The sequence below is a fragment of the Python bivittatus genome, unplaced genomic scaffold, assembly GCF_059951505.1.
Source record: "Python bivittatus isolate LINGU-HERP-01145 unplaced genomic scaffold, Pbiv_v1 ctg000070_np1212, whole genome shotgun sequence".
In the NCBI taxonomy this organism is placed as follows: Eukaryota; Metazoa; Chordata; class Lepidosauria; order Squamata; family Pythonidae; genus Python; species Python bivittatus.
Genome location: NW_028277034.1, coordinates 15533166 through 15559006, shown reverse-complemented (window position 1 = coordinate 15559006; position 25841 = coordinate 15533166). Strand labels below are relative to the sequence as shown.

Sequence of the window (25841 nt, the reverse complement as noted above, 5' to 3'; positions counted from 1 at the left end):
GGAACAACTGAATTACACCTGGAAATTCTTTGACTCCTAAGTAGAACTTTTGAAGCCAAATGTACCTCAGTAAAATATATAGACCAAATCTAATATTAGATGTGGTATGATCATTACATATAGCTGTACCTGCAAATCAATTTACAGCACAGAAGTTCATTATATTGCACTTCAGACTTTGGTTCAAGAATTGTTACCTGCCCTGAAGGTTTTGCAAACAGAAGGAGAATATGCATATAATATTGCATATTGTTCTTGAATTTTCTACAGCACACATCTATTTATTCTAATTGATTCAAGCTAATGGTTTCCACTTTAATTTGATATGGTTTAGAGCATACTGCTTATTAAATGTCAACTTTTTATATGCTAATTACACAGGTATGCAGGATTTCAACTACCTCAGCAGCAATTGCTTTGAAATCACCGTGGAACTTAGCTGTGAAAAATTCCCTCCTGAAGAAACTCTGAAAACCTATTGGGAGGACAACAAAAATTCACTTATCAGTTACATTGAGCAGGTAAAATTTTCCTGCAGAGTAGGGCTAGGACATCTATTGATAGACAAATGTCATACTTAGTTTTGGGTGACACAAAGTGGGTCAGGTTGGATCACAATGAGGCAGGACTAGTTATGGATTTGTACTGCAGCTTCACTCCTCCAAATGTATCCTGTTTCAGGTTGCAAACTCACACGTATGCAGTTGCTAGGTGATGGTAGCAATTTACTTAAGGTTGATTAGATAAACAGCAGATAAATCAAGCAGTCTTTTGGAAACAAAGCTTGCCTCAGTAGTTTTTCTTTAAATAGGAACATGCAGAAGAGAAGTCAGAATCCAATTTGAGGTTCAGATAGCCAAGCCAAGTTCATCACCCAGCCCAAAGGTCAGAATTTCAGGGTTTCTTGTATGAGCAGAATACACGGGAACGATATTGCTAAACTCAGGAAATTGGATGGTTATTTCTAACAGAGAAACATGGGTCAGGACTGCCTCTTAAATCAGGCTGTGGTCAGCTGTCATCTAATTAAAAGAGTCACTCCCTTGCTTGGCAAGGAGCATCTGCTTTCTGCTCTACTCACTGAGTCCGAGTGTTTGGAGGCATACCTCATCATCTGACTGTTTTAGCTGTTTTGATGATGCCTGTGTTTGATCAGTCTCAGGTGATTTCTGGCTTGGTGTCTCCTGAGGCTGATATTCCACTGGCTCAGCTGGAGCAGCTTCTTCATTCAGAGTCACCTGAGTCCTGAGCCATGATAAAATGTCAAGGAACCACTGTCAGTTTTCAGAAATCAAGGACAGACAGGGCACAAGCCTGAATAAAGAAGACTTGGAGATGAGCACTACAGGTTTCCTGTCATTGTAGTAAAACAAACCAACCACCCTTTTTTCAGTGGCAAAGGGCAGCTTCTCAGTGTTGCATTTGCACAATAAATATTACTGTGCTCAGTTGCACCCCTTGTGTTGAGATTTGAAGTACTGCCAGAAAGCACAGTGAACAGCTCAGTACAATACAAGTTTATACAAGTAGGCCCCATTAAGCTCAATGGATTTGTTTTTGAAATAAATATGGTAAGAAAGAAGCAAATTTTCCCTATATGGCTATAATTATACATAATTTGGGTTATTTGAAGTGGGAATAAATTAAAGGTTGGAATCAGGATTCACAGACATAATTTTGAACCTTTTATTTGTATCTGATTTCAGTTTCTACTTCGGAAAAAAAGCTCACATCAAAAAATTTGTTACATTATGTAGTTTAATCCCAAACCTAGGAGAATTTTGAAATTGGCAGCTGATTGTGTGGTACTATGATGCAATTGGAAAAACTGCCAAAGTTTGCCAAATAAAATATTCCCAGTGACTAAGTACTGAAGAATATCTGTTCAGTTTAATTTTATGTATGTTGGAAACATAAAAAGGCTTCCCTTTTGCTGCAAGAGACTTTACTTAACTATGAAGAATTTGGTCTATCACATACGGTTAGCCTTTCAGAATTCTTAAATGCTATCACCTACTTACATACATTTTACAGACCAGCATGTGTTCACAGGGCTTTGTATCATGGGTATCTTTTTTCAGTTAATAAAAATATTTTCCTTCTGAGATTCCCTGTATATACCAGTGGCCTAGTTCAGACACAATGGAGACTGTGATTGGTGGCAAGCTTGGACCAAACTGCCTTTTCTTATCCTGAGTTATTCTGCAACTCAAGTTTGAAGTCATGTTTTTCCAAAATAGGACATAACAGAACTGCTTTTGCTTCAAAATATAACTATAAGCTTCAAGAATCTTGAATCACAGAAGAGAATGAAACAGGAAGAGGGGATATTTGAGTCTTAAGTTTAACACAACTCTTTCATTTAGCAGGAACTTGTGTCCTGCTACATTTAAACACTACCAATGTATGTTCAGTATTTCCAGTTGGGCTATTCCATATATTGCAGTAGGAACAACTAAGACGGTTCTGCCGAGTTGTGGAAAGACAGAGTTCTTCCCGTGTCCAACAGAGTAATGATGCCCATATGAAATCACTATATCTTTCATTTAAACATTGCCTTCAGTTTTCACAGGTACATGCCAAAATTGTGCATCAGAAAGGTACAATAAATAGTAAACATTAGTATCATCAATAATATGGGGAGCATACAAATAAAGTAAATAAATATTGATTGTCTATCAAGCTGTAATTGGTAAATTCACCCACTGCAGCCTATTTCAAATTCTGGTAGCCTTCACCAGATATTGTTTTGGACTGTACAGAGCACCAGGCTTGTGACCAAGCAGGAATCCTATGAAGACAAACAGAGATCTTCCTGTAGGATGTTCTACATATACTGTGATCACAGTGATTGCACTATGTGTATAAATCACACATGGAGTAGTTCACTTTATCTAGCTCTAAGAACTAGCTGGCACTTACAGATAGTTGCCATTTCCTTCTCCTAAATTATCTTAATGACCAGATGCATTCTATAACCCAAAGATGACCCCTTCTGGGGGTATGCCCTCTCAATTCATGACACCAAATAACCACTTCTCTAGAATGGGTGTCTGTGTCTTTTAATATACCTTGCTTTCTTCATTGCTCTACAGTTGGAATGCTCATGAGGGACCAGCCAGCACAGGAAACATGTTTCTTCAGAATGTGCCTGTAGACAAACTATCTACATGTAGTTTTATGTAACTATATTAAGATTCTTTTGTCCCAAATTGTATTTAACTCATACCTGGAATTTTTATTCTTTCAGTTGGTTAAAGTCTTTTTGTTTGTCAGCATGATATCTTTCTGAAAACTAAACAGGAACAGGACCAAATTTGGTGTGGCAGCAGAAGCTGCCCAAAGAAAGGTGGAGATTAAAAATGGGCATCATGCTGAAGGTGGTGGAGAAGAAAATGTTCCCAATGCATTCCTATAGAAGAGGCAGTTGGACAGCAACTTGAAATTTGATGACTGCTTTAGTCTAAATCCTTGTCCTGGTCACATGATCCAGAATTGTTGTATGTAGCCCATATCATGCTTCCCAATGCACACGGACACATGCAGATGCAACATCTGCAGAAACACATACAGAGATGCACAAGGTAGCATCTTCCAGAAAAAAATAATCGAGATGCCTTCTATAACAAATGTTGATAAAGGGGCTAGAAATAAGTCCAGAAACCATGCTGTGCGTGGTTTTCCTACTTTTTGTTGTTGTTTGAGTGCTGAACATTTCACTGATTAGGATAACAGTCTTATTAGAGCTAAGCTAATATATTGACTCTGAAATGAGATTATAGCATCTCTTTGAGAACCTAATTCCCAATTAACTTCTGTGAATAAGGAAGGACTTATTTCCTGAAACCAGACACTCAGCAGTTGAGTCCAAAGCTTTATGTTCTTGACATAGGAAGCCACTGATTAAAAACTCACTTCAGCCCTAAACCACAAAATGGCTTTATTTATGTTGATGGCCAGTTTTAGACAATTTAGTTTAATAAATTGGAAAACACATTGCTTGCCTCTACACACATCTCCTTTGTACAAAATGCAGTTAAATGAGGAAGTCTCTTTTTAATGATAGCTTCCTATTTTATCAACCCAGTTTCAAAATCAGCCACGTTTTTAAATCACAGATTAAGGTTACTTTAATTTCGTAGTTTGCCCTCAATCTAGTAACTGTAGTTCACCAGTCTGAGTAAAATATGAAGCCTTTGAGAGGAGCCTTTGAGTCAGTGTTGACTCCTGGTGACTTGCCTGGACTTGTTGCAGTTTTCTTGGTAAGATTTCAGAAGTGGTTTGCCATTGCCTCCTTCCTAGAAATGATAGTTAGAGATTTTTAAAGTGAAATAAGTATTCAACAATATTTTATACTTATATTTATATTTACATATCAAATTTGTTACCACCCAACTCATTAAAAGTGACTTTGGGTTTATAGAGAAGATAAAATTAATTAAAATGTAATATAAAAGTATATATTGTAGTATAAAAGTATAAAATATTCAACAATATTCAAAATATTGTTTGAAGAGGCTCTTGATTCAGGTTATGAGCAAAAGACTCTGGAAACTACATGTTCATACTGAACACTGCACTTAAATGTGATTGCCCAGTACAGACATTTTCTCTGAAACTGAATCTACTAACTTTAATAGGGAGCTAATAGTGGTGAATTGTTCTGGGTTCTTTCTTTTCTTTTCTTTTGTAAATGTAATATTTAGAAAGAGAAATATTGAGACCTTTTGTGTTTTATTTTTAAGATACATCGAGGAATAAAAGGATTTATTAGAGATCTTCAGGGCAATCCCATTGCTAATGCCACAATTTCTATAGAGGGGATAAACCATGATATTACATCAGGTAAGTATTCATATGTAACACATGGAGACAGTTGATGAATGCTGATACAATGGATGAATCCAGCAATATACTTTTAGATCTGTGGAGGGGTTTTTGTTTTAGTGCTCACTGCTGCTGAAGGATGAGATAAGTGATTTTCACTGGTTGCCTTGTGCAACCTTCCATGCTATTCTTGATGATCCTGGACTCCTTGCATTTGATTTTGGAAAACAAAGAGGATCTCAGTAGAAGAATCATAGCCTCTCTTGCCACTGATGGAAACTTCTGATGGCCAAAACACCCTTTTGTATATGGATTGGCATCACCAGAAAGAAAAACAGTGTTTCTACTTATAATGTGTGTGTACAGCTTTTTTAAATCAAAATTGAAACTAGAAAATAGCATTGTTAGACTGATCTAGAACTAGCCCATTTTTCTGTTTCATTCAGGGCCAAATCTGAATCTCAGCTCAGAAATTCAAATCTCCAGGCCTCTATTTAACTATAATTGGATGGCAACAAATTACTAAAACTATTTTTTAGGAACAAAATTTGCAGGATTAGTGGCTTCTTATGAAGGTACAGTATGATGTATGTCAGTTATTGGGCAATGGGTGGAGAAAACTTTGTGCTGAACTGTATAAAAGAAACTGAAAGTAACTTTTTAAATTTCTTTGCAGAACTGGATGAACTCAGATAAAGTTGCCCCCTCTCAGCCACTCAGACCTCCCATATTAAAACTGAAATTGCAAAATTGCAATCCTCCTCTTATCACCAGATTCTTAATCCAGTTGTTCTATTTGCAGAAGAGAAAAATATATCAATATTCTGAATCTCAACATCATGTGCACATATAAATTTCATCTTCATTATGGACATCTGAGATCAGTTCAGTTTAATTTGACACATGGTATTCAGTTCAATCTGATGCATGTGTTTAACATATTTAATTAAAACATGAAAAGCTTAATAGTTTGTATTAAAGGTGCATAGGACTGTAGTTAGTTACTTTTCATTAACCAAAAATTTAATGTGAGCAGTTTTGCCTTTAAGTGGTGATCACAAAGTAATACTGAGAAGTGTGTGTATATCTGTACACACACACACACATCTATTATATATAAGTACACACTCACACCTAAATTTGTAGGCTTAATGTTTATAAACAAGCACTGAAAAACAGGAAATATATTAAAATTATTAGAGCTCATGAATGTCTTAACTTTTAAATAATGCAAGGTTTTATGTTTTCATGCTTTAAGATGGGAAGAACAAAAATATACTGGGTTCCACTGAGAGATTATTCAATAATGAAAAGAAATTCCAAAATTCCTTCCAAAATCACCCGCATATTTTGCTCCTGAGTCCAGTTGATGGATCTTGAGATTCTAACTAAAAACAAACCAGACTGAACATGTTTGAAGGCTACTTAAGCATGTTCCTAAAAGTTTTCAGAAATAGTGGTATGTTCCTTTTTCCTCAGCAAAGGATGGTGATTACTGGCGGCTACTGGTACCTGGAAATTATAAAGTGACTGCCTCAGCACCTGGCTATCTAGCAATCACTAAAAAAGTAGCTGTTCCCTTCAGTCCTGCCATTAGGGTAAGTGGTACCATTGCTGCATTTAACTTACCATGCCCATTCATACCTTGATGTTGGTTTTTTTATGTTTTATGTAATACATAAAACCTCACTGGTACTCTGTGAAATACTTTCAGTATTTCTTATGTGGAAGCTGAAAATCAGTCAGAGACTGAGAGAAAAGGGCAAACAAACTATAATACAACAAAGAAAAAAAGATAAATGATGGTTTTATGATGAACAAAAAAAACCTTGCTTGATATATTATGGTGATTAAGGTAAAGCAAACATGACAACAGAAGAAGAAACAAGTCTAATCAAGAGAGAGAGAGAGAGAGATCCATATATAGCAATATAAAATTCAATCCTTCAAATCTAGACCATGTACAGTGGTACTTAACAGTTTGTGAACCCATTTCAGTTTTAAATATTTCTGCATAAATATGACCTAAAACATGATCTCTTCTCCACACAAGTCCTAAAACTAGATAAAGTCTTGACCATAATACTATAGAAATGTTCTGCAAGGACCTGAAATGGACAGTTCATGGAAGGAAGCCCACCAACATCCCTGAGTTGAATCTGTTCTGTAAGGAGGAATGGGCTAAAATTCCTCCATGCAGATGTGCAGGACTGTTCAACAGTTTTTGGAAATGTTGAGTTGCAGTTTTTATACCCCAAGAGGAGCACACCAATTACTGAAAGTGAAGGTTCACATACTTTTGCCACATATCAATATGTAGCTTTGGATCATTTTCCTCAAGGAATAAATGAACAAGTATAATGTTTTTGACTCATTTGTTTAATTGGGTTCGCTTTATCTAGTTTTAGGACTTGTGTGGAGAACAGATTGCATTTTAGGTCATATTCATGCAGGAATAATGAAAATTCAAAAGGGTTCACAAACTTTTAAGGACCAGTGTATGTGATCTGAATGGAAAACCTGTCTAGAAGAGCTTAGTTTTTATATAGCTTGGTGTTTTCACTATAGGAGGTCTTTAATTCATTCCCAACTTAAAAGGTTGTTAGCTAAAAGCATTGGAAACCTTTCTCTAAATTCCCCTGATTCTGCTAAAATAAACCCTAGACACCTATAGCTCTCAGCCCACAGCTATTCCTGCTTTTGTGTAAGATTTTATGGGAGATCAAAATTCAGTAAGATTTAATCAGAAAGGTCCTTTGGGGGTGCAGGTAGGGGAATTGTTTTAAAAAAATTTCTGACATCATATGTAAATATATACTTATGGCAGAACCTTATACACTTGCTCAGAAGCATTGCCCACTGTTTCTTAGCACAGTGTGCATATGATTGTAGATTTAAATATTTCATTGGAATGCTCTTTCATTGAGGAGATTTCAGGGGATATACATTTAATGCAGAGTCATTGAAATAAGTCAGAATTAAGTTGGTTATTCTCATTGATTTCAGTAGATCGACTCTAAGGCAGATCTTCTAGAATCATTCCGTCATCATTGTAGCAATATATATTGTCTCAGTCATGGCTGGTGATTTGAGACAGTGCTGTAAGTCACAAGTGGGAAAATGGACTAAGTCTAGAACATATACAATTTCAGATATTAAATCCAGTCATTTCATCTACAAATTAAGAATATTCAAAATTCATGTTTGCTTTCTCTTGCCTAGGTTGATTTTGACTTGGAGTCATTGTCTGAAAGAAAAGAAGAGGAAAAGGAAGAGCTAATGGAATGGTGGAAGATGATGTCAGAAACATTAAATTTTTAAGCCCGAAGTTCTGAATTCATATCTCTTAATCTACTATGTGTTAATTTAGTGTAATGTACTGTGAAAAGTCCCTACATTTTAGATTTTGTGTAGCTCGTAATACGTAACTTTGGGGGTCTTTTTCCCTGAGTATTTTTTTTTTAATACCAATAACCTATTCTTCACAAAAGCAAGTTGCTAGAACCTTTTATGTCATTTTTGCTATCCTACATATTCAACTTGAAGGGCAAATATCCACAAAAATGTCTCCTAATGTGACTGTGAATTTGAGTGTTTCACTTACTGTCCCAAATATACAGGCTAAGTACATTAAAAAGCTATAATAATTAGTGGTCACTTGTAACAACTGCCACAAATATTTGTCCGTACAGATAAACCTATTTACATTTTTTTTAAAAAATCTCATAATGGCACTGAAAATATATGTGATAAGAATTTAGTGTTGTACATAACTAAGTTTTTCTCTGTGGAAGAACCACGTAAAATAAGAATCACAAGTACTTGGGTATTACTCATATGGAATTGTTCTTAAGAAAAAAATAGTACAATTTTTTCTCTTGTGTTTGTTAATGATCCTAAGTAACTTCATAATCAGATTAAAAATTCTGGATCGATAAACAGTTGTCATATAGTAAGTGGATATTACTGGTTTCTTGTGCTTGCAATATATTATTTGTGTTATCCTGTTTCTCAGTAACTGTATGCATTAAGTAGACATGAGAAAGCTTCAGGATTTGCGTGAAGAACAAAAAGTTCCTCCCAAAACTGCTTCGCCTGCTGCTTCTTTTAATGTGGATGGGAAATTCAAGATATGTGATATTCTCTTAAAAATCAAAAATTTCAACATGTTGTCTATGAGAAGCAACTTCTCTAGGTACAGTGGAATTTATTTCCTGGTCACCCGTCATGAATTCAACCAATGCTAAACGTGATAGTTTAGATTGTAAGGGTGCTTCGTCTGAAATGAAGGAATTTCCAGATGACCATGGTAATTTAAATTGGCACCAGCACTTTAGGGAGCAACCTGCTTTTCACTGTAAACTAGCTCACAGAGGATAGCACAATCAGCCTAAATGGTGGAGCTCATTCTGTCAAAATGAAATGAACGAATCTCTACTATGATGTTTCTCGTTAGGGCTGTGCAGCACTTTAGATTTGGTTCCCCAAAAGTGTTTCAGGATGTGTGGAAGCTCAAATGTAGCATTTACCTGCAACACCATTAAAAGCAGTTGTGTCTTTTCTGGGGATGTTGTGTTTAAGATGCTGCAGACGGAGGCTGGGTTTGCATTCTCATCTGCTCTGAAGCAATGCCGGCCCTACTTTCTAGATCACATAATTTAATAGCTTTCCACTGTTGCTTGTCAGTTTTAGGAAGCACCTACAAGCTTTCTAGCAAGCTAATTAGCATAATAACATTAGACTTAGACCTCAAACTCTCTGTCTAAAGAGAAAATAAAACCTTTATTTTAACAGCAACAACATAAATACAATTTAGGAATAAAAACGCCATTTTGCTTCCCAAACACTGAATGTTTTGCAGTCTGTTCTTACACCAACATACTGATTTATATATGCATAAATAGCTTCAAGAAGTAAAGGGTTAACTGCAAATGTATTTTAATTGAGAAGCTAGCCTTACTGTGCTTACCCCCAGCTAACATAAGAAAAACAAATCAGTCTTGTATTGAGAAAAGTATCTGTACAGGGTGAGTGACTACGTGGATATGTATACAGTATGTGTCTGTGTAGTTCCTATTCTGAATTTAAGTTGGAAAAGTTGAAATGAAAGGATGAAGTTGAATTTAAGTTAGAAAACACAGGCATGGAGAAACTATTGTCCTGTATTCGGTATAGTTATGCAGTCGATGCTGTGGCAAAGGGTAGCACAGGCATAGACAATTACTTAATTCAGCTTGTAGTTTGTATATATGCTTATTGATTTTCATGCTGAGGAATTGAAACACAAATGTTTCTATGGGTAAATTTGTTGGCTTTGTTAATGTATGCTACTAACTATTCTGAAAGCATTTAAAACAGTTGACTATAGACAAATCTTCACAGATCTTTTATCTAGCAACTCTAATTCTTTCTTGAAGTGCATGATATATATTCCGATCCATGTTTTCCTCAGTATTTTTTCTCCCTGTCTGCTTTGATGACTTTCTTTTTTGGGGTGGGGGGTAGGGGTGAGTGCACTATTAGTTAAAATGAATTTCAATCTTATTATATAATGTCATAAGAGAAGGTGAATTCAAAGATGGGTGGGAAAACAACCTATTTCCTGCAAATTAGGCAGGGGCTGATTGTAATAGCCATTATTTACAAGCCATAGAATAACGGCATGGCTGAGAGCAAATAAATAGCAGGGAAATCCTTTCACCCAACATAATCAGGGCCAATAGATGGTTAATTGCTACTTATGGTGTTTCAAGTTATGCTGGAGAAAAGGATTAGCCTGTAAGAATATGTAAGAAATGAAAATGTGAACCTGTATGTAAGAATAAAGAAAGGAACGTACGTGTATATAAGCACACAATTTTGAAGGCAAAGTCTTGTCTAAGTTAAACTTGAGTGACTTCAGACAATTAGTGGACTGTTAAAAATGACAGCAACTGGGACTCACAATTGTGGTCCTGTCACTTGGCTGTTTATTTTTTAAGTAGCACCACTGGCTCCTCCCACACTTATACTATTGGTGGATGTCTCTGCTCTTGTTTTAAATTAGGTACATAACTACTAATGAGCAGCAGCTGAATTTGAAGAGATACTTTTATCATATATGCTTCATATGTAAAAGATCCCTTGAAGAAAGGTGAGAGGGAATGAAAAGTTGTTGCTTTGCACACTGTGGGTTCTTAGTTCAGTCTCCCTCCAGTGTCTCCTGCTGATGGATTTCAGATACCATAGTAGTGAAAGGTTAACCTGGAGAGCCACTTAGTGCAAGTGACCAAAGTGTGACATTAACTGGACTTTCTGGACTATCTGTAAAAGGTTTATTAAATTGCTAAAATATGCAAGGCTGTAAAGCAGTTTATGATTTAAGGAATTTAGTGTTGGTTTTAAAAGGCATAAATGATCTTACAATTAAAAAGTCTATTTAATCTGAAAAACAAAAGTCTAATGGAATGCATGAGATCCTTTGCTTTCAATTTATCAGGAGATGGCTTGGGTATTTTATCAAAACGTTTATGTCCCCTCTTTTTACTCTGGGGACAGTGCTTAAAGTCAGTACTCAGTGCTTATTTGCCTATCTTTACATCACATCCATATCGCATGAATGAAAAGAAAGACCTTTGTTGAATGCTCAGAAGTAATTAATTTCTCCCCGAGGCCTTAGCATCATTTGGCATTCTTAAATATTGAACTATTAATAAGTATCTTGAAGTTACAGGAATGCATACATTAGTCATATCTGTGTAATGCATTTAGGCCTTTGGGATTGGATAGGCTAAACTCTACAGAGTAAAGGAAAACTGAATATTTTAAATGGAATATATAACCAAAGCAAACCACCTCTACAAACATCACTGCTTATAAATAATTTATCATAGAAGAAAGGCACTAGTACCAGAAATTGAGGGCTGTCAAAAATACAACCTTTCAAAGATCCTGTTCTTGCCAAAACAGGGAGGTCATCTCAGGTTACCAGTACTCCAGGAAGGAATATTAGAATTCTAATCTGTCTCCCTCATGGCTGAATATCAACTCGTTATGTTACTGCCGAGAAGAAGAATCATAATTCTAGCCTTTTCATTGTATGATTTTGAGTCAAGAACTTTTTGCAAATCACTTATAAAACAGAGTTCTGGAATTAATCAGAATAGCAGAGCACATTACGAGTACTCCGTCTCCTAGCTAATACTGATTGGATGGAGAGATGTACTCCCTGTTTTCAACAACTTGTCTTTCTGCTTCAGTTTGCCAAATGTAGGCTGGGAGTAAGCACATTCATTTTAATAGGAATTGTGATGATTGCTGAGATAGTTATAGCTTTAGGCAAAATAGTTTAAAAACAAATTTAATAGTAGTCACCAAGACGTCAATCTACAATGTATTTAATCTACTCTGACATTTTCCTAGTAAAGGTGTTACAATAGTTCCAACACAACATATAACATCATAGAAATGGATATTGAACATAGCACCTACTTAAAAACCCTCAGCTATAATCTCTTCCAAGAAAAGACAACATCCACAAACAAGTACTTCCACATTTGAAGCCTCCCTTGTTCCTAATGCCTGACATTGTGGGAGAGCTAGGCTCCATAAAGGTCACATGTTTTACAAGCTATAGCGATGCATTTCCAGGCTCCCATCACTGCCATAGTTTTTAAAATTGTGATCTTCAGATCTGTCCACAAGTGGAACTTTAAAATGCTCTGGTTTATGTCTTCTCTCTTATGCCTTTGCATCTCGGACTGTCCAGTGCAGTCTTTCTCAACCTTGACCACTTTAAGATGTGTGGAGTTCAACTCCCAGAATTCCCCAGCAGCATGTTGAAGTCCATACATCTTAAAATGGCCAAGGTTGAGAAACACTGGTCTAGCGCAATACATTTGCAATTTAACTTTGTGGCACTAATGATACTAGGTGGGGGAATTTCTTTGCCTGATGGTTGTCTGAGTTTGTCTCTCAGCAGCACTCTGCTCCTTTCTGGCACTCAAAAGGATTTACAGCTGCCTCTGGTAGTTCTATTTCCCATCCACACAATGGATCTTGAAATCACTTCATATCAGGAAGGTTTACAATACTCCTAGATGAAATACACTTATTAAATATTGCATACAGAAGCTGTGAGCATTCAAAACTCACTCCAAAAGCAACTCTCAAGAGCAGGGAAATAATGCCAGGAGGACCAGTTGTACCAGATTTCACAATGCTGGATAAAATGGATGGATCCAACCCCACATTCTGTTAGATACCACACGAGGGGGGGGGGGACTTCGCATTTCTCCAAAGGATTTCCAATGGTCTGATACATACAATGCAATGCTAATATTACATTAGCAAACTAATATTAAGTCAAAACTAACAACTGATTTATCAGATATGCTGAGGCATGGTTTAGATGCAATACCCATCTCCTAAGGCAGATCCAGTAAAAAAATATTTAGATTAGGGCTCAAAGTGCGTCTTGTTGAATTAAACAATCTTTTCCCATTAAAATATTTTTAATAAAAAATATTAAAAGACTAAAGAATCAAAGTATACATATAATTACAAAAATACAACAAATTCAAGGTATTTTAGTTGGGGAGATTTTCAATCCAATGTATAATCAAGTGCAAATTAAAGGAAGCACAAAATAAGTGTTAGTGCACAGAAGAAAATAAGCTTGGTTGGAGTGAAAGATTTGGTAGTTTTAAATGGTGTTTGGTGTCTCAGGCTTTTGATTATTTGTCTGTGATCATCAAGAATGGGAGCAGGGCTTGCCTGAGAAAGGTAATCTTTAGGCAAAGAAGGAGGAGGCTTGAGAATTATGCTAAAACAGGGGAAAGAGTGTGGAAAGAAGGGGTTTTGGAGCCCCTATGGAGGTCTGTCTTCTCCCATAGGCAGTCAGGGAAACCCTAATTCAGAGACAGAAATCCTCCCAAAAGATGGAAAAGAGTCTTCACAAGGTTACATTTCCTATGGAGCTTGATCTAGAGGGATACTGGAGAACTGAGGTGACCTGGATCTAGGACACACAATTAAAAAAAGAAGAAGAAGAATGATCATAACATTACAAAGCTTTGGGAACTCACTATCAGCACTGTAGCCTTTGAGAACATTTTCCTCAGTTTTAAACTATTAGCTCTGTTTACTCCACCAGATGAGAGGCACTGAGATTTAGTTTTGGGAGAAGAGGCAAGTACAGGTCCGTGTGTAAAGGGCAAGAAAATTTATCTCTAGTCTTTTGGAATCCTGTATCACTTGAACTGTCAAGACTGAAAATCAGCAACTTCTGGATTCTCTATAGGCCAATAGATGCTAAGGAAAGGTTGTGAAAAATAGAGAAGATGGGTTTTCCATGCCTGTTATATTGATTTCTGTTTGGATTGAAATGTGAGATTGCTCTAACCTAACATAATGGATGGGAAAGACAAATTGCTGGTATTGAGATACTGTAGTTATAGAACTAGAAACAAAGCCTAGAGAAAATTGAAGGAAAGGGGGGAAAGACAAAAAAGTGACATTGAATCTCACAGGTAATCACTCTTGTTTGGACTAGCACAGGATCAGGAATATTGATACAGATGGTTTGATAAGTCAGGCCCAGCCAGGAGCAGGTTCCAAAATAGCCTTATGAATCTTGTGAATGATGCAGTTGCTTTAATTATTCAAAACCATGTTTTATATGTGCTCTTTCTGTGCTTATGAAGACTCTCTTTCAAAGGCTTTGCAAACCCTTGTAGATAATTAATAGCATGAGATCAGATGGAAACTATCTATAAACATTAAAGAAGATTTGGACATGGTCGTCATGCTGAAGCCCTATAAGAATTAAGGTAATAATTCTTGAAAGCTCTAGTTGAGATACAGCCAAACATAGCATAGATAATGAGGTCAACTCCTTGGACAAACTTGAAAAAAGAAAAACAGGCCTTCTTCCCCATGCAAGAAATGTTGGCATATCTATTTTGTAAATAAAGCTAGGATAAGGTTATCACCACATAATTTATAAAATTGTACCGATACAAGAAAACTAAGAAATAAAAAGATTATCTTTTTAAAAACATAATTGTCCCAAAACCAGATATTCAGAGAACCCTGGAGCTGATACAGGTCTTTTTCTTCCTGTTTAAACCAATGGGAGAAAATAATAACTGTTACTTCTGGAAATGAAAAATGGTAATTTCACCCTTTCAACTAATGAAAGCCAACACATTTCAGATTAGTCTGCTTGTGACCTTTCATTACATTTGTAGAAAGCACCAATATTTAGGCTACAGAATTAGTACATATATACTGTTTATATATAATCTTAAAACAGGTCACAGTACATCTGTAGGATACCATTGTCTGGTAACCGTTCTTCAACTTAAAAAAAAAAAATCATAACATTTACCGTCCTGTTTAATCTGAGTCTTTGGGGAGATGAACTATGTTTTAAATAATAGTGTAACTAATTTAAACTCAGCCAATGTTTATAATCTGTGTGTAATTTGTAATGAATTGTTGAAAAGACAGAATGAAAGAAAATGTTGAGACAGGCCTTACGTTACTTAATCACTTTAGCTTCCTTCATGCCTTTTAGCGTTTTGTACATGAGGTCTCTGTGTCTTACTGTTCCTCTTTCCCTGAATAAGTGGGTTTCTTCTCTGGACAGTGATACCTTCAGAAAGTTTGGGGCAGAGATACTACTAGCAAATAAGTGAAAGGGCTCCAAACCCATCAGGGCGGTTTACAGTCTGAAAACAGTGAAATACATATTCCCACACAAGGTGTTTCCCTGTCCATCAGCCATTAAGTCCAGAATTTAAAATAATCTAAGTATATCGCTACCCTTTGACCTACCCTTACAATATTTAAAAAACGGTTGTGTAAAATGAGACGTCAGAGAGACAAGGGCCATCTTAACTTTTTCTACAACGGAATTATCTGGGAATGGTTTTACTTCTTCACTTGCTATTTGCAGGAAGCAAGCTTCAGGCTCAACCTGGAGCAAGAATATCATTTAGATATTCAGGTATACATATGTTAGTCTTAAAAAGTGCTACCAGACTCTTTCTGATTTGGGGCTACCATAGACTACCACAGCTCTCCTCCTATAGGTTCTGTTATGCTCACTGACCACTAAGGGGCAATATACTTCCATGTATACAGCAACCGATCTCTAGTATGATTTCAAACCATTTTTAACATATAAGGATACATTCACTTGCCAGCATCCTCAATGAGTACTTGTAGAGGTTAATGGAATCCAATTTCTTTACTTTTTATGGACACTGAGGGCTAAATGTGTAATAACCTTTGGAGCTTTCCTATTAGGACAGGACACAGAGGCAATTTTGATATAATTGGCCTTCACTCTTGCACATGCATTCCACCCTATCTGAACCTGCAATTTTTATATGTCTTAGGCTGGCTACTTATGCTAGTAACTTTTGCTAACAAGGAATTCTGGAAGTTGTCATTCTAATGCATCTGAATTGTGCTAGGCTGACTGCTATAGAGGGAGCTGCTGGAAACTCTTATTGCCGGCAGGAGTTGACCTCTCTAGAAGTTTGTATGATTTCAGGCTGCTACAGGCATACCCCTCCCCTCCAGTCACGGGTCATGGTCCTCCTTGGACTGCAGGAGACTCTGGACACCTGGCTTCTGCAGAGGCTCCTTCTCACATAGTGCCTGACTAACTAATTTATTTATTAATCAAATTTATATGGCCGCCCATCTCACAACAAGTGACTCTGGGTGGTGTACAACAGTCCAATAAAACAATAAATATATAAACAATTGTTACATAAAACCCTTGTATAGTAATTATTTAAAACATTAAAAACTATAAAAACAGAACTAAAACAGAAAAGGAAAATAATAGGTGAAGGGATGTTAATAATACAGCTACTTCGCTAGTTCACCTGCCCCCTGGGGTCCCCAGGCCTGCTGACACAATCAGATTTTGAGGGACCTTCGAAAACCCAGGAGTGATGAGGCCAATCTCATCTCTGGTGGGAGAAGGTTTAACAGTGTGGGTGCCACAGCAGAAAAGGCCCACTGCCTAGGGCCCACCAAATGTAGGTCCCTAGACGACAGAACCCATAACATACCCAATGTTTTTCTTAGTACTTGTCATGCCCTAAGCAGGTTCCTGATGAACATACATTAAGCACTTTTTTAAAAAGTGTGCTAGACCTTTTTAAAAAGCACAAGTTTTCTGCTGTTTGAAAGAATGTTACAGTAGTCCTCTGCGGCAAAGAAGAATAATTTAAAGCAGCACAGAGAGATTGGTTCTGCCAAATGTGGGCTGATAATTCTTTCACCAATGTTACAGCTAACAAGGGGTTTTGCTTGACCACTTTTTTACTACTTTTATTCTTTCTGTTGACTGTATAAGTGTACTGCGACTGACATTCTGATCAGTCAGTGCTCCCAGGATTGGTCCCATGCAGTTGCAGCTTCCAAGGCTTTTTGTGCAATTGTGCATAGTTACTTTCGTTGTCTTTGTGGAGAGGGCAGTGTTACTTTGCCTCCTCTATTCCAGTTTGGGCAGCACTAGGTGCCATGGTGATAACTATTGTTATTACACACTAACAAATCACAATTGCACAATTCTGGAAGTTTGCTCTAGCATGCATGTCCTCCAAGATGTCCACATGCTACCAGCCATAAGCTCAGAGCTGGAACCCTGGGCACTTGCTGCAAGCACTGTCTTTTCCTTGCAGCACTACTTGGGAGTCCTGTTTGCTCATTATCAATCACTTTCACTCAGTGCCCCCCTCCATACCTGTCACCTGGGCTATTTCTGAACCTGGCTTTAAACTCTTCCAAAAAAGCACCATACTTGTGCTCAGAAATAGCCAACTGAGAGATACAGGGTGGCAAGGAACATCAGGAAAACTCCCTCCCACTTCACTCTATGGTTTCTACTTTACCTCTTGCCACATATTAGTCAGGCACCTATTAGTTGACAAATATCTAAACCCCTGTTCTAAGCATTAACTCATCACAATTTCATCCCATACCAGATTACACAGAATGATTGGTGGCTATTTTCCCACTGGTAGATGATGCTTGATTGGAAGAAAAATTAAGCCAGGGGAACTTAGCTTGCAGTAAATAAGTAAGGACAACCCAGTTCTCCAGGCTTAAGGACTTACGGATAGCACTTTATTGAGACATGGGGCCCTTAGTTAGATACTATGCAAAGTTCTGTTTTCATCTACAGTTATTAGTACAAGACCCACAAATGACTATTAACACCCACCCTAATTTTTAAAGAGATAAAATGCAATTATTATCCAAGTCCATCTCTAGCCTTAAGTGGACTATATAGATTCTGTATTAATAAAGATTTGAGATAAAGGATTGGGTTAACAAGCATGTTAAGACATAATGTAGTTGGTTTTATTTTGGTTTAGAATGATGGGTGAATTCAGTCAGTGTAGTTAGTAAACCATGATTGTGAACCCCCAAAACCAGACCGGTTTATTCAAATTGTGGCAAACTATAGCATAGTACAATATATAAAACAAGCCAAAGAAAAATGATCACACACACACATAAACAAGATTAATGTATTTCAGGAAGTACACCAAGTAAAGAAAGTAAATTGAAACTAAATTGGTTAATGTTATCTATTAATTGAAAGAAAACTAATCCTAAAAAGAATATCCCTACTGAACAAATAAATGAGGTATACTCCAATACACAAAAACCAACAGATAAAGCTTCCAAACTCATTGTTTGGCCACTGCAATATAGCAGTATTTGTCATATTTTAAAAATACATTGAGCTGGCTTTCAGTGATTTATCATTTTAGCAAGCTACCCCAGTCCAAAGAATCTGGATGACATACAACAAAGAGAAAGAATAAAAGGAACATTACACAGCTCATCCCCAAACATTCCCAACAGAGGAATGCCCCAAACTATCAAGTAAGGATTAAAAGCACAGCAGAATAAAATGGTTTGGGCAGCTTTATGAAATGCCAGCAGGGATGGCACTGCATGGGCATTCTGTGGAAGCAAGTTTCACAACATGGGGTCAATGACAGAAAAGGCCTGTCATCTACTCTAGGCCATGCGGACTTCATGGGGAGAGGGACTTTCAGCAGGTCCTCACAAGATGTTCTCACCAAATAGGTAGATTTGATTTTGGTAACAAAGTGCCTGCTACAACCAGTGCTGGGCCATTTAATTCTTGTAGGTGATGACGAGCACTTTGAATCTGGATCCAGAAGCCTGCTGGTAACCAGCAGAGTGACTTAAAAGTAGGTGTAACCTGCAAGGACAGTTTAGCTGCCACTTTCTGAGCCAGTTGCACCTTTCAGGTAATCTCCAAAGGCTGCTATGCATACAGCTCATTATTGTGGTGCAACTGCATAGTGATCAGGGTGTGAGTTTCCATAGCCAATTGTTAAACATGGCAGGGAATGTGCCACCTAGTGACCAATGATGCCCCAGTGCTATGTTAGACATTGGCAGAAAAGACTGGGGGAATGTAGGCTCACTATTTATTTGTTTGTTTGTTTGTTTGTTTGTTTGACTTATATGGCTGCTCATCTGAAGAAACACAATTTTGGGTGGCTCATAACAACAGCCAAAACAAACAAACAAAAATACAAACAATAAAACCCAAATCTGGTGCCTCAACCATACTTCTCTGGTGCATCCAATGAAACTATCCTCAGCCTCCAGCCTCACTCTGTCCCAAGAAAGCATTAATAAAACTGCAGTAGCAACGTAAGTATTTTGCAAGCCAAGTTGGTCTTTACAGACAGAACAAGAGAGTCTACAAGAAAACTGGGATAGGTTGAGGAAGAGTCTGAAGGAAACAGGAGCAGGAAAAGAAGTCTTAGGCTCATGGTAATCTCTCTTTCCTTGAGTGTAGATTGTGGTTTGTACATGATCATATATATGCCCATTTGGATGTATTCTGTCCCTGCAATCTACAAGTGTGTGAATCTGACTGTAATTGCTTGGGAAAAGGCATTCAGATTGTCAGTCCATCATGCCAGGATACTGTGCCAGCACCTAAAGTACAACTAAGCAAATGTGACCTTTCAGGATATTTCTCAGCATTCTTTCATTTCCCTATAGCTTTCCTATTTTGTCATCTGTGTCTCAATGATAAGAATGAATCAAGTTTTAATGCATCAACCATGACTCATGCTAATTTCAGGATTATTTCCACTACTGTACTCTCACTCCAAATGATCACATTCATAGTCCAGTTCTAGCCATATGAAACCCAGCCATTTCTGCCAGAAGTCTGTGAACCAAGAATATGCATTGATATAGCTAACTATCCACCAAGTACCACATTACTACAAATCCAAGGCTACCTTCATTCTCAAGAATCACCTGATGGCCATATGGTTAGCTCATCTCAGGGTCTAGCATAATTAACTTGCAATCTTTCTCCAAACCCCATAGAAATGACTGTTCATGAATTTCTCCATAGTCTTTAAGGGATTGGATATCTATGAGGTTTAATCTGTCCTGTAAAGTTCTAAGTGCCTCAGCTATTATGGAGTTATCTTTAACAGTACCTCACTAAAGTTTACTGTTCAGTTTTAGTTAGCTCATTCAATTACAGTACTTTTAGAAACAAGTGCTCATTTCTGAACTTCTCTCTGGTTGGATCAGACATACTCTTTTGAAAACTGAAGTTGATTTAGTTATTTTGCCTAGTGTGTGGTTGGTCTTGCCCATGTTTTAGGAAGCACAGTTACCTGTTTTAATGTGAATAACTGTCTATCTTTCAACAAATATGTGAAAATGTTAAAGTTCCTATGGGCACTCGACTGAGTTATTGTGAATGGAAGTGCTTTTTCCTTGAAAACTACTAAATCAGAAGTCTAGCAGCATATCCTATTTTACAGGATTGAAGATATAGCTACTTTCACATAGCATGCTCATTTACAAGTAAGTCTTGCTGATTGATTGATTGATTGATTGATTGATTAATTGATCAATCCTAGGCTTACATAGTCCTAAAAACTAGAAGAACAAGCTTATAGAATTTTATTCAGAAGTACTCTTGTGTCCAAAAAACTGGCTATAATATTTGATGTGCGTTGAAACAACAATGAGGGCAAAAAACCTGGAAATAAATAATTGGATAAAGATGGATGATATGGAAGAGTACTACTGCATAAAGCAAGGCTTTGTCTCCTGAGTCACAGAACTAGTTTATATAATGCAATAGGAATTTGTGTGTTAACTTGAAGTAGGAACAAGTCAGTATCTGTGAAATTTTTATTACAAGGAAACTGTGTTATAGTCAAGATCATATCCAAGCAATTTCACATACTAACACCATATTGATGTCCAATCAACAGCATATCTAGAGATGCCAAGCTGAAGGAAGCTGAACTAGATTATATTGAAACTGCATGAATGTTTTCACAGATGAAGAGGTGTTTGTTGACCAGGCCTTTGTAGGATAACAACTGCTTCGGAATCAGACAGGGCAATCGTCTGTTTCAATTGTCTTTAGTCAATCTAGAATTGCTTACAAATATCCCCAGTTTTATTTAAAAGAGACTTTTCTTTTTTCTTTACATTTTAAAATGAGTGCTGTTTGCTTTTTCTAACTTAACAACTTAATACAGAGTAACACATCCTTCCTTCACAAAATAACAGATACAACAGCTCTGATATTCTTTTAAAGATTATTTATGCATTCATTTACTTTATTGTTTATTCTTTGTTTTATTTACTTATATAGATTTAGTATTTCCATATTGACATGTATCAAACTGGAATTGCTGCTTCTGCATATCTTTCTTTTTTCATCCCACGTATGATAGGATCTGCGTGATGCAGCATGAGTAGTGCCAGAAGGTTAGACCTCAGGCTGAAGCTTCAGTGCATCATTGTTCCTAAGTTGGCATGTATCTTCTATTTTTAAAAATCAGATGAATCCTATTTTATTCCCCTGTGGTTGTTTGGTTTTCTCTATTTTAGCCCTTCTCCTTGGTAAGAAGGGACTGTGGAAAAAAGTTGGAGTTTTCTATGAGTAAATGCAGGGTCCTACCCAAGGACAAACTACTCAGAGCTCCCTCCAATTCTGGTAGCACCATGGATGACTTCATCATTTTTCATGGTTTCCTTCTTCTACTTTACATCATTGGCTGCTAACACGGGGAGTGGAATGGATCAGAAACACATTTACTTCATGTCATATGAGATGTTAGGTGAGGAAGGCTCTGTTTAATAGAAAGAGATGAGAAGAATGTCAGCTTTTTATCTCTTGCCATGTCAAATCTCTACCAACTAGTTCAGCCTTCTCTTCACCTTTACCACAAACCTAATAACCAGAATTTACATGTTTGCTAAAAATAATGAGAGTTGTAGATCCAGCACAATGAAATTCCAGATTAGGAAAAACTGGACTAAATTACAGTATATTAAAAATGTATGACAGCTTTCCACAGATCTGTCGATTAATTTTAAGGAAAACTGGAGAAATCCTTGTTCACCCAGGCCGACATAGGGCAATAACCTTCCCAGAACCAGACTGAGAAATCTTTCTAAACTGCTTTTAATCAACTTAGTAATGTCTGTTTTCCAAAACTGTGACCACAGTAAGGACAATCTTGATCTAAACTACATATAGTTGATATGGTAATATGGTTTCAAATATCCTGAGAAGTGAAAGCTAGTTCTCATGTACTCAGAAGCAATTTATACACATACACACACACACACCAAAATCCCAAACCCCAATTCTTTTACCTCAGAAGGAAAAGACATCCTGCACTCTGATTCTGATGAAAATTAAAGTAATAATCCACCTGCAAAGATAATTTATATAGAACTTCTGCAGTGAATAATATTGTTGAAAGAAGAATTAACAACTTACATAAAAATCGTATTAGTACAAGAAGATTAGCGGGTTTTCCCCCCCCTCAAAACAATTGAGGAATTCTAACCTTTCATTTTCTTTGCTAGCACACATTTTATAGTGGATAGGAGTTAAATTAGTAGACATCAACATTTTCTATAGAAAGTTAGTCCAACTTCTGGCTCATAAGTATTTCTCTGTTGAACCCTTAAAAGCAGACCAGACAAAGAGTGCAAACTGCAATCTCCAGTATGATAAACGAGTCAGTTTCAGCTTCTATCTGCAATGTTCTGGCTTCCTTCCTGAGTTAGTGTCCCTTGGCTGAGTTACAAGAGTGGTTAGAGGAAATGCCCCTTTCAACACTTGGGGCAGCTGCACACATAACCTTTTTTCCCCCCTACAATAAATAGAAAAAATGAGTATGCTACAGTACATGTACTTTGTAGCACGTTATTTTGCCATGCAGGTATGCACATTTTTGAAGCCTTAACTGAAGAATTTCAATTAAGAAATATGCTTAACAACTAAAATGGATTGTAACCTTAGTCATTTTATCCTTCTTCAGGCTTTGTATTAATAGGAATAAAGTAGAATGGAGGCACATCTGCTAGCTCTGCACCTAGGATCCTTACATATACTAGCTGTATACATTTCCAACATATTAGTGTTCAGTGTCACACGTTTATTACAGTCCTAAGGCCAGATACAATCAAAATATACAGTAACAACCATCTTACCTTTATATATATATCTATAAAACAAAACAATTAATATTATTTAATCTAGTAATTAAAATAACAGTGCTAAAATATATCAAAGTAGGCTACTATGTTGTGGAATTTTAACTCTAAATAATGGTGGAGCGTATTGTGCAGATGGTAACACAGAACTGGGCAACTTGGGAGGATATTTCCAGGTCTTTGTCCGAAAGGAGTAGCATTAGATAGACATCACACTCCCTGCCAGGAAATCTCTTCAATATCGGGTATATCTATCTATCTATCTATCTATCTATCTATCTATCTATCTATCTATCTATCTATCTATCTATCTATCTATCTATCTATCTATCTATCTATCTATCTATCTAGAATGCTTATATAGGGACAATATAGTAGTATATGGCTTAGTGTTTCTATTGAGCCATCTCCACATGGGCATAATCGAAGGTACATAGGAATGCCCTTAAAATGTCCAAAAAGGACTGCTGAGGGCATTGCGTGTTCAGTGGCACATCTGCAATGCATTTCAACAGACTTGGAATCTTGGGGATCTTGGAATCTTGGGGATGATCAAGTAGCATGATAAACAAGGTTCCTGGTTGCATGCAGGATTCTACTTTTGTTTGAGTACATCCGAAAAAGACCTTTTGCAGCTCTACCCCTCACTGATGAATTGGAAGAACTGGGTGACAGGCCTGAGAACGCTTAGGACAGAATCAACACATGGAACCTCATTCCTCCATGCTTGCATGGTGGTAAACTATCCTTCTTATCTCTTTTTCAATATTAGCATAAGAAGAAGCACCTTACAAGACAAAGGATGCTTAATAGTTCTTCCAGGCACTTTCCCACCCCTGCCCTGCAATACATCTATGCTTTTTTTTAAAGTCCTTTTGAGCCAATGGAATCTTTTAAACTACTGTATCTTGCACAGATACTCTGAAGAATCAGTTTTCCAAAACAAAGAGCCAAAGGGTATAGACACACACACACATGCACGCGTGCACACACACGTGTAATTTGCCTCATGGGCTGGAGGAAGCCTGAAGTACACTGCCTGTTCTGTGACCCAGCCTAATATTTTGCTGTCAGCAACTTGTGCCTATAAACAACAAAAACAAGTATAGTGATTCTGATTGCACATAAAGAAAATTACATGTCTAAAGCAGAACATGCCCCCAGTGTTTCCATGATGACCCATTGGCAGCACATCACAAGCAGCCAAGTACTCTGGCTACTTAGAAATCTCTGAGAAGGAGATAAATTTCCACCCTGTGCCTCACTTTGGGAACAATATGAAATTCTACCCAGTGTTTCTGTCCTCTGTGTTTTGAATGAAAAACCTACCTTCTGTCATACCTGATTCCTAGCCATATTTGCACATAGAAATAGGTGACAGCAGTGAGGAGACAAAGCAGTTGAGGATAGCTTACAACCCAATACTGTGTGATGTGCATGTGGCACTATTGATACTGACATGCTTGGAGATGGGGTTACTTACATATTAGGCATGTTTACATCTCCTCACAACAGAATCTAGCATCTGCTGAGGTGAAATTAGTTGAAAAATTAGAGACGAATGGTATTCTGATGAGACAGGGATCTGAAATCTCACTTTTCAGGCAAAAATACCCCTCATAGTCTTCCAACATTTTCTTAATGTCCAGGATAAGTGTCATAGGTTCAGGGATGGTGAAAAACTCAAGCAAGACGCCCGAATGACAATTTCCTTCCTCAAAGGAAAGGAAATGGTATTTTTGCATATCATTATTTATTAAAATAATGGTATGCAAATATACAACAGTATACTAAATAAAGTGAACATGAATTGTTATCTCCAAGTTTCTGTCTTCTATCTCTACATTTTCTTAGAATTTGCCCTTCTCGATTGTTTGTTGTAGCTTTTTTACTATAGTCTTCTATCATATTCTACACTCTTATTACTGCTGTAATTCTTTTCAGCATTATAATCTATTACTACTGCTAATTTCTATACTATTGACCTACTTCTTCCATTAGTTTAGTTTCTAACTGCCTCTCGTGACTGTCTTGGCTTCTGGTGCAAACCTCTACTGTCAGCTGATCTGGTTGGGATTGTTGCAATGTCACTTGATGTCACCATCTGGGTTGCATTTTCCAAGCCTTGTAAGGCTTCTTCCATCTCACTTGCTCCAGCTGTTCAGATTGGCTAGTCCCTGCAGAGGATTCTGGGATCTCTTTGTATGCAGGCTTGGCTAACTGCCAGACGATTTTGGGATTTAAGTGACTGTGAACTTCATTGTTACAGCTATTAACATGAATAGAGCTACCAGGTCTTGGCATGGGAAGACTGATTAAAGGACATGAAGTGACATGAAGAATAATACCAGGGATTTGGAGCAGAACATCCTCCATCTGGAATTTGAATAATTCCATCAGTTATATGCCTTTTCCATATATTATCAATGAGTATTGTATTACTCAATACAATATATATT

At 37.0% G+C, this 25841-nt stretch overlaps 1 protein-coding gene across 1 annotated transcript in view; it reads left to right on the top strand.

Moving 5' to 3' along the window:
* Positions 1-11240, top strand: part of CPE (carboxypeptidase E) — a 51857-nt gene extending 40617 nt beyond the window's left edge. The window contains exons 6-9 of the mRNA XM_007437913.3: positions 382-521; positions 4746-4845; positions 6307-6425; positions 8050-11240. Of these exons, the coding sequence (XP_007437975.1) occupies positions 382-521; positions 4746-4845; positions 6307-6425; positions 8050-8148 (458 nt within the window). The 3' untranslated portion in view covers positions 8149-11240. The remainder of the gene's footprint in view (positions 1-381; positions 522-4745; positions 4846-6306; positions 6426-8049) is intronic.
* The last annotated feature ends 14601 nt before the right edge of the window (positions 11241-25841 follow it).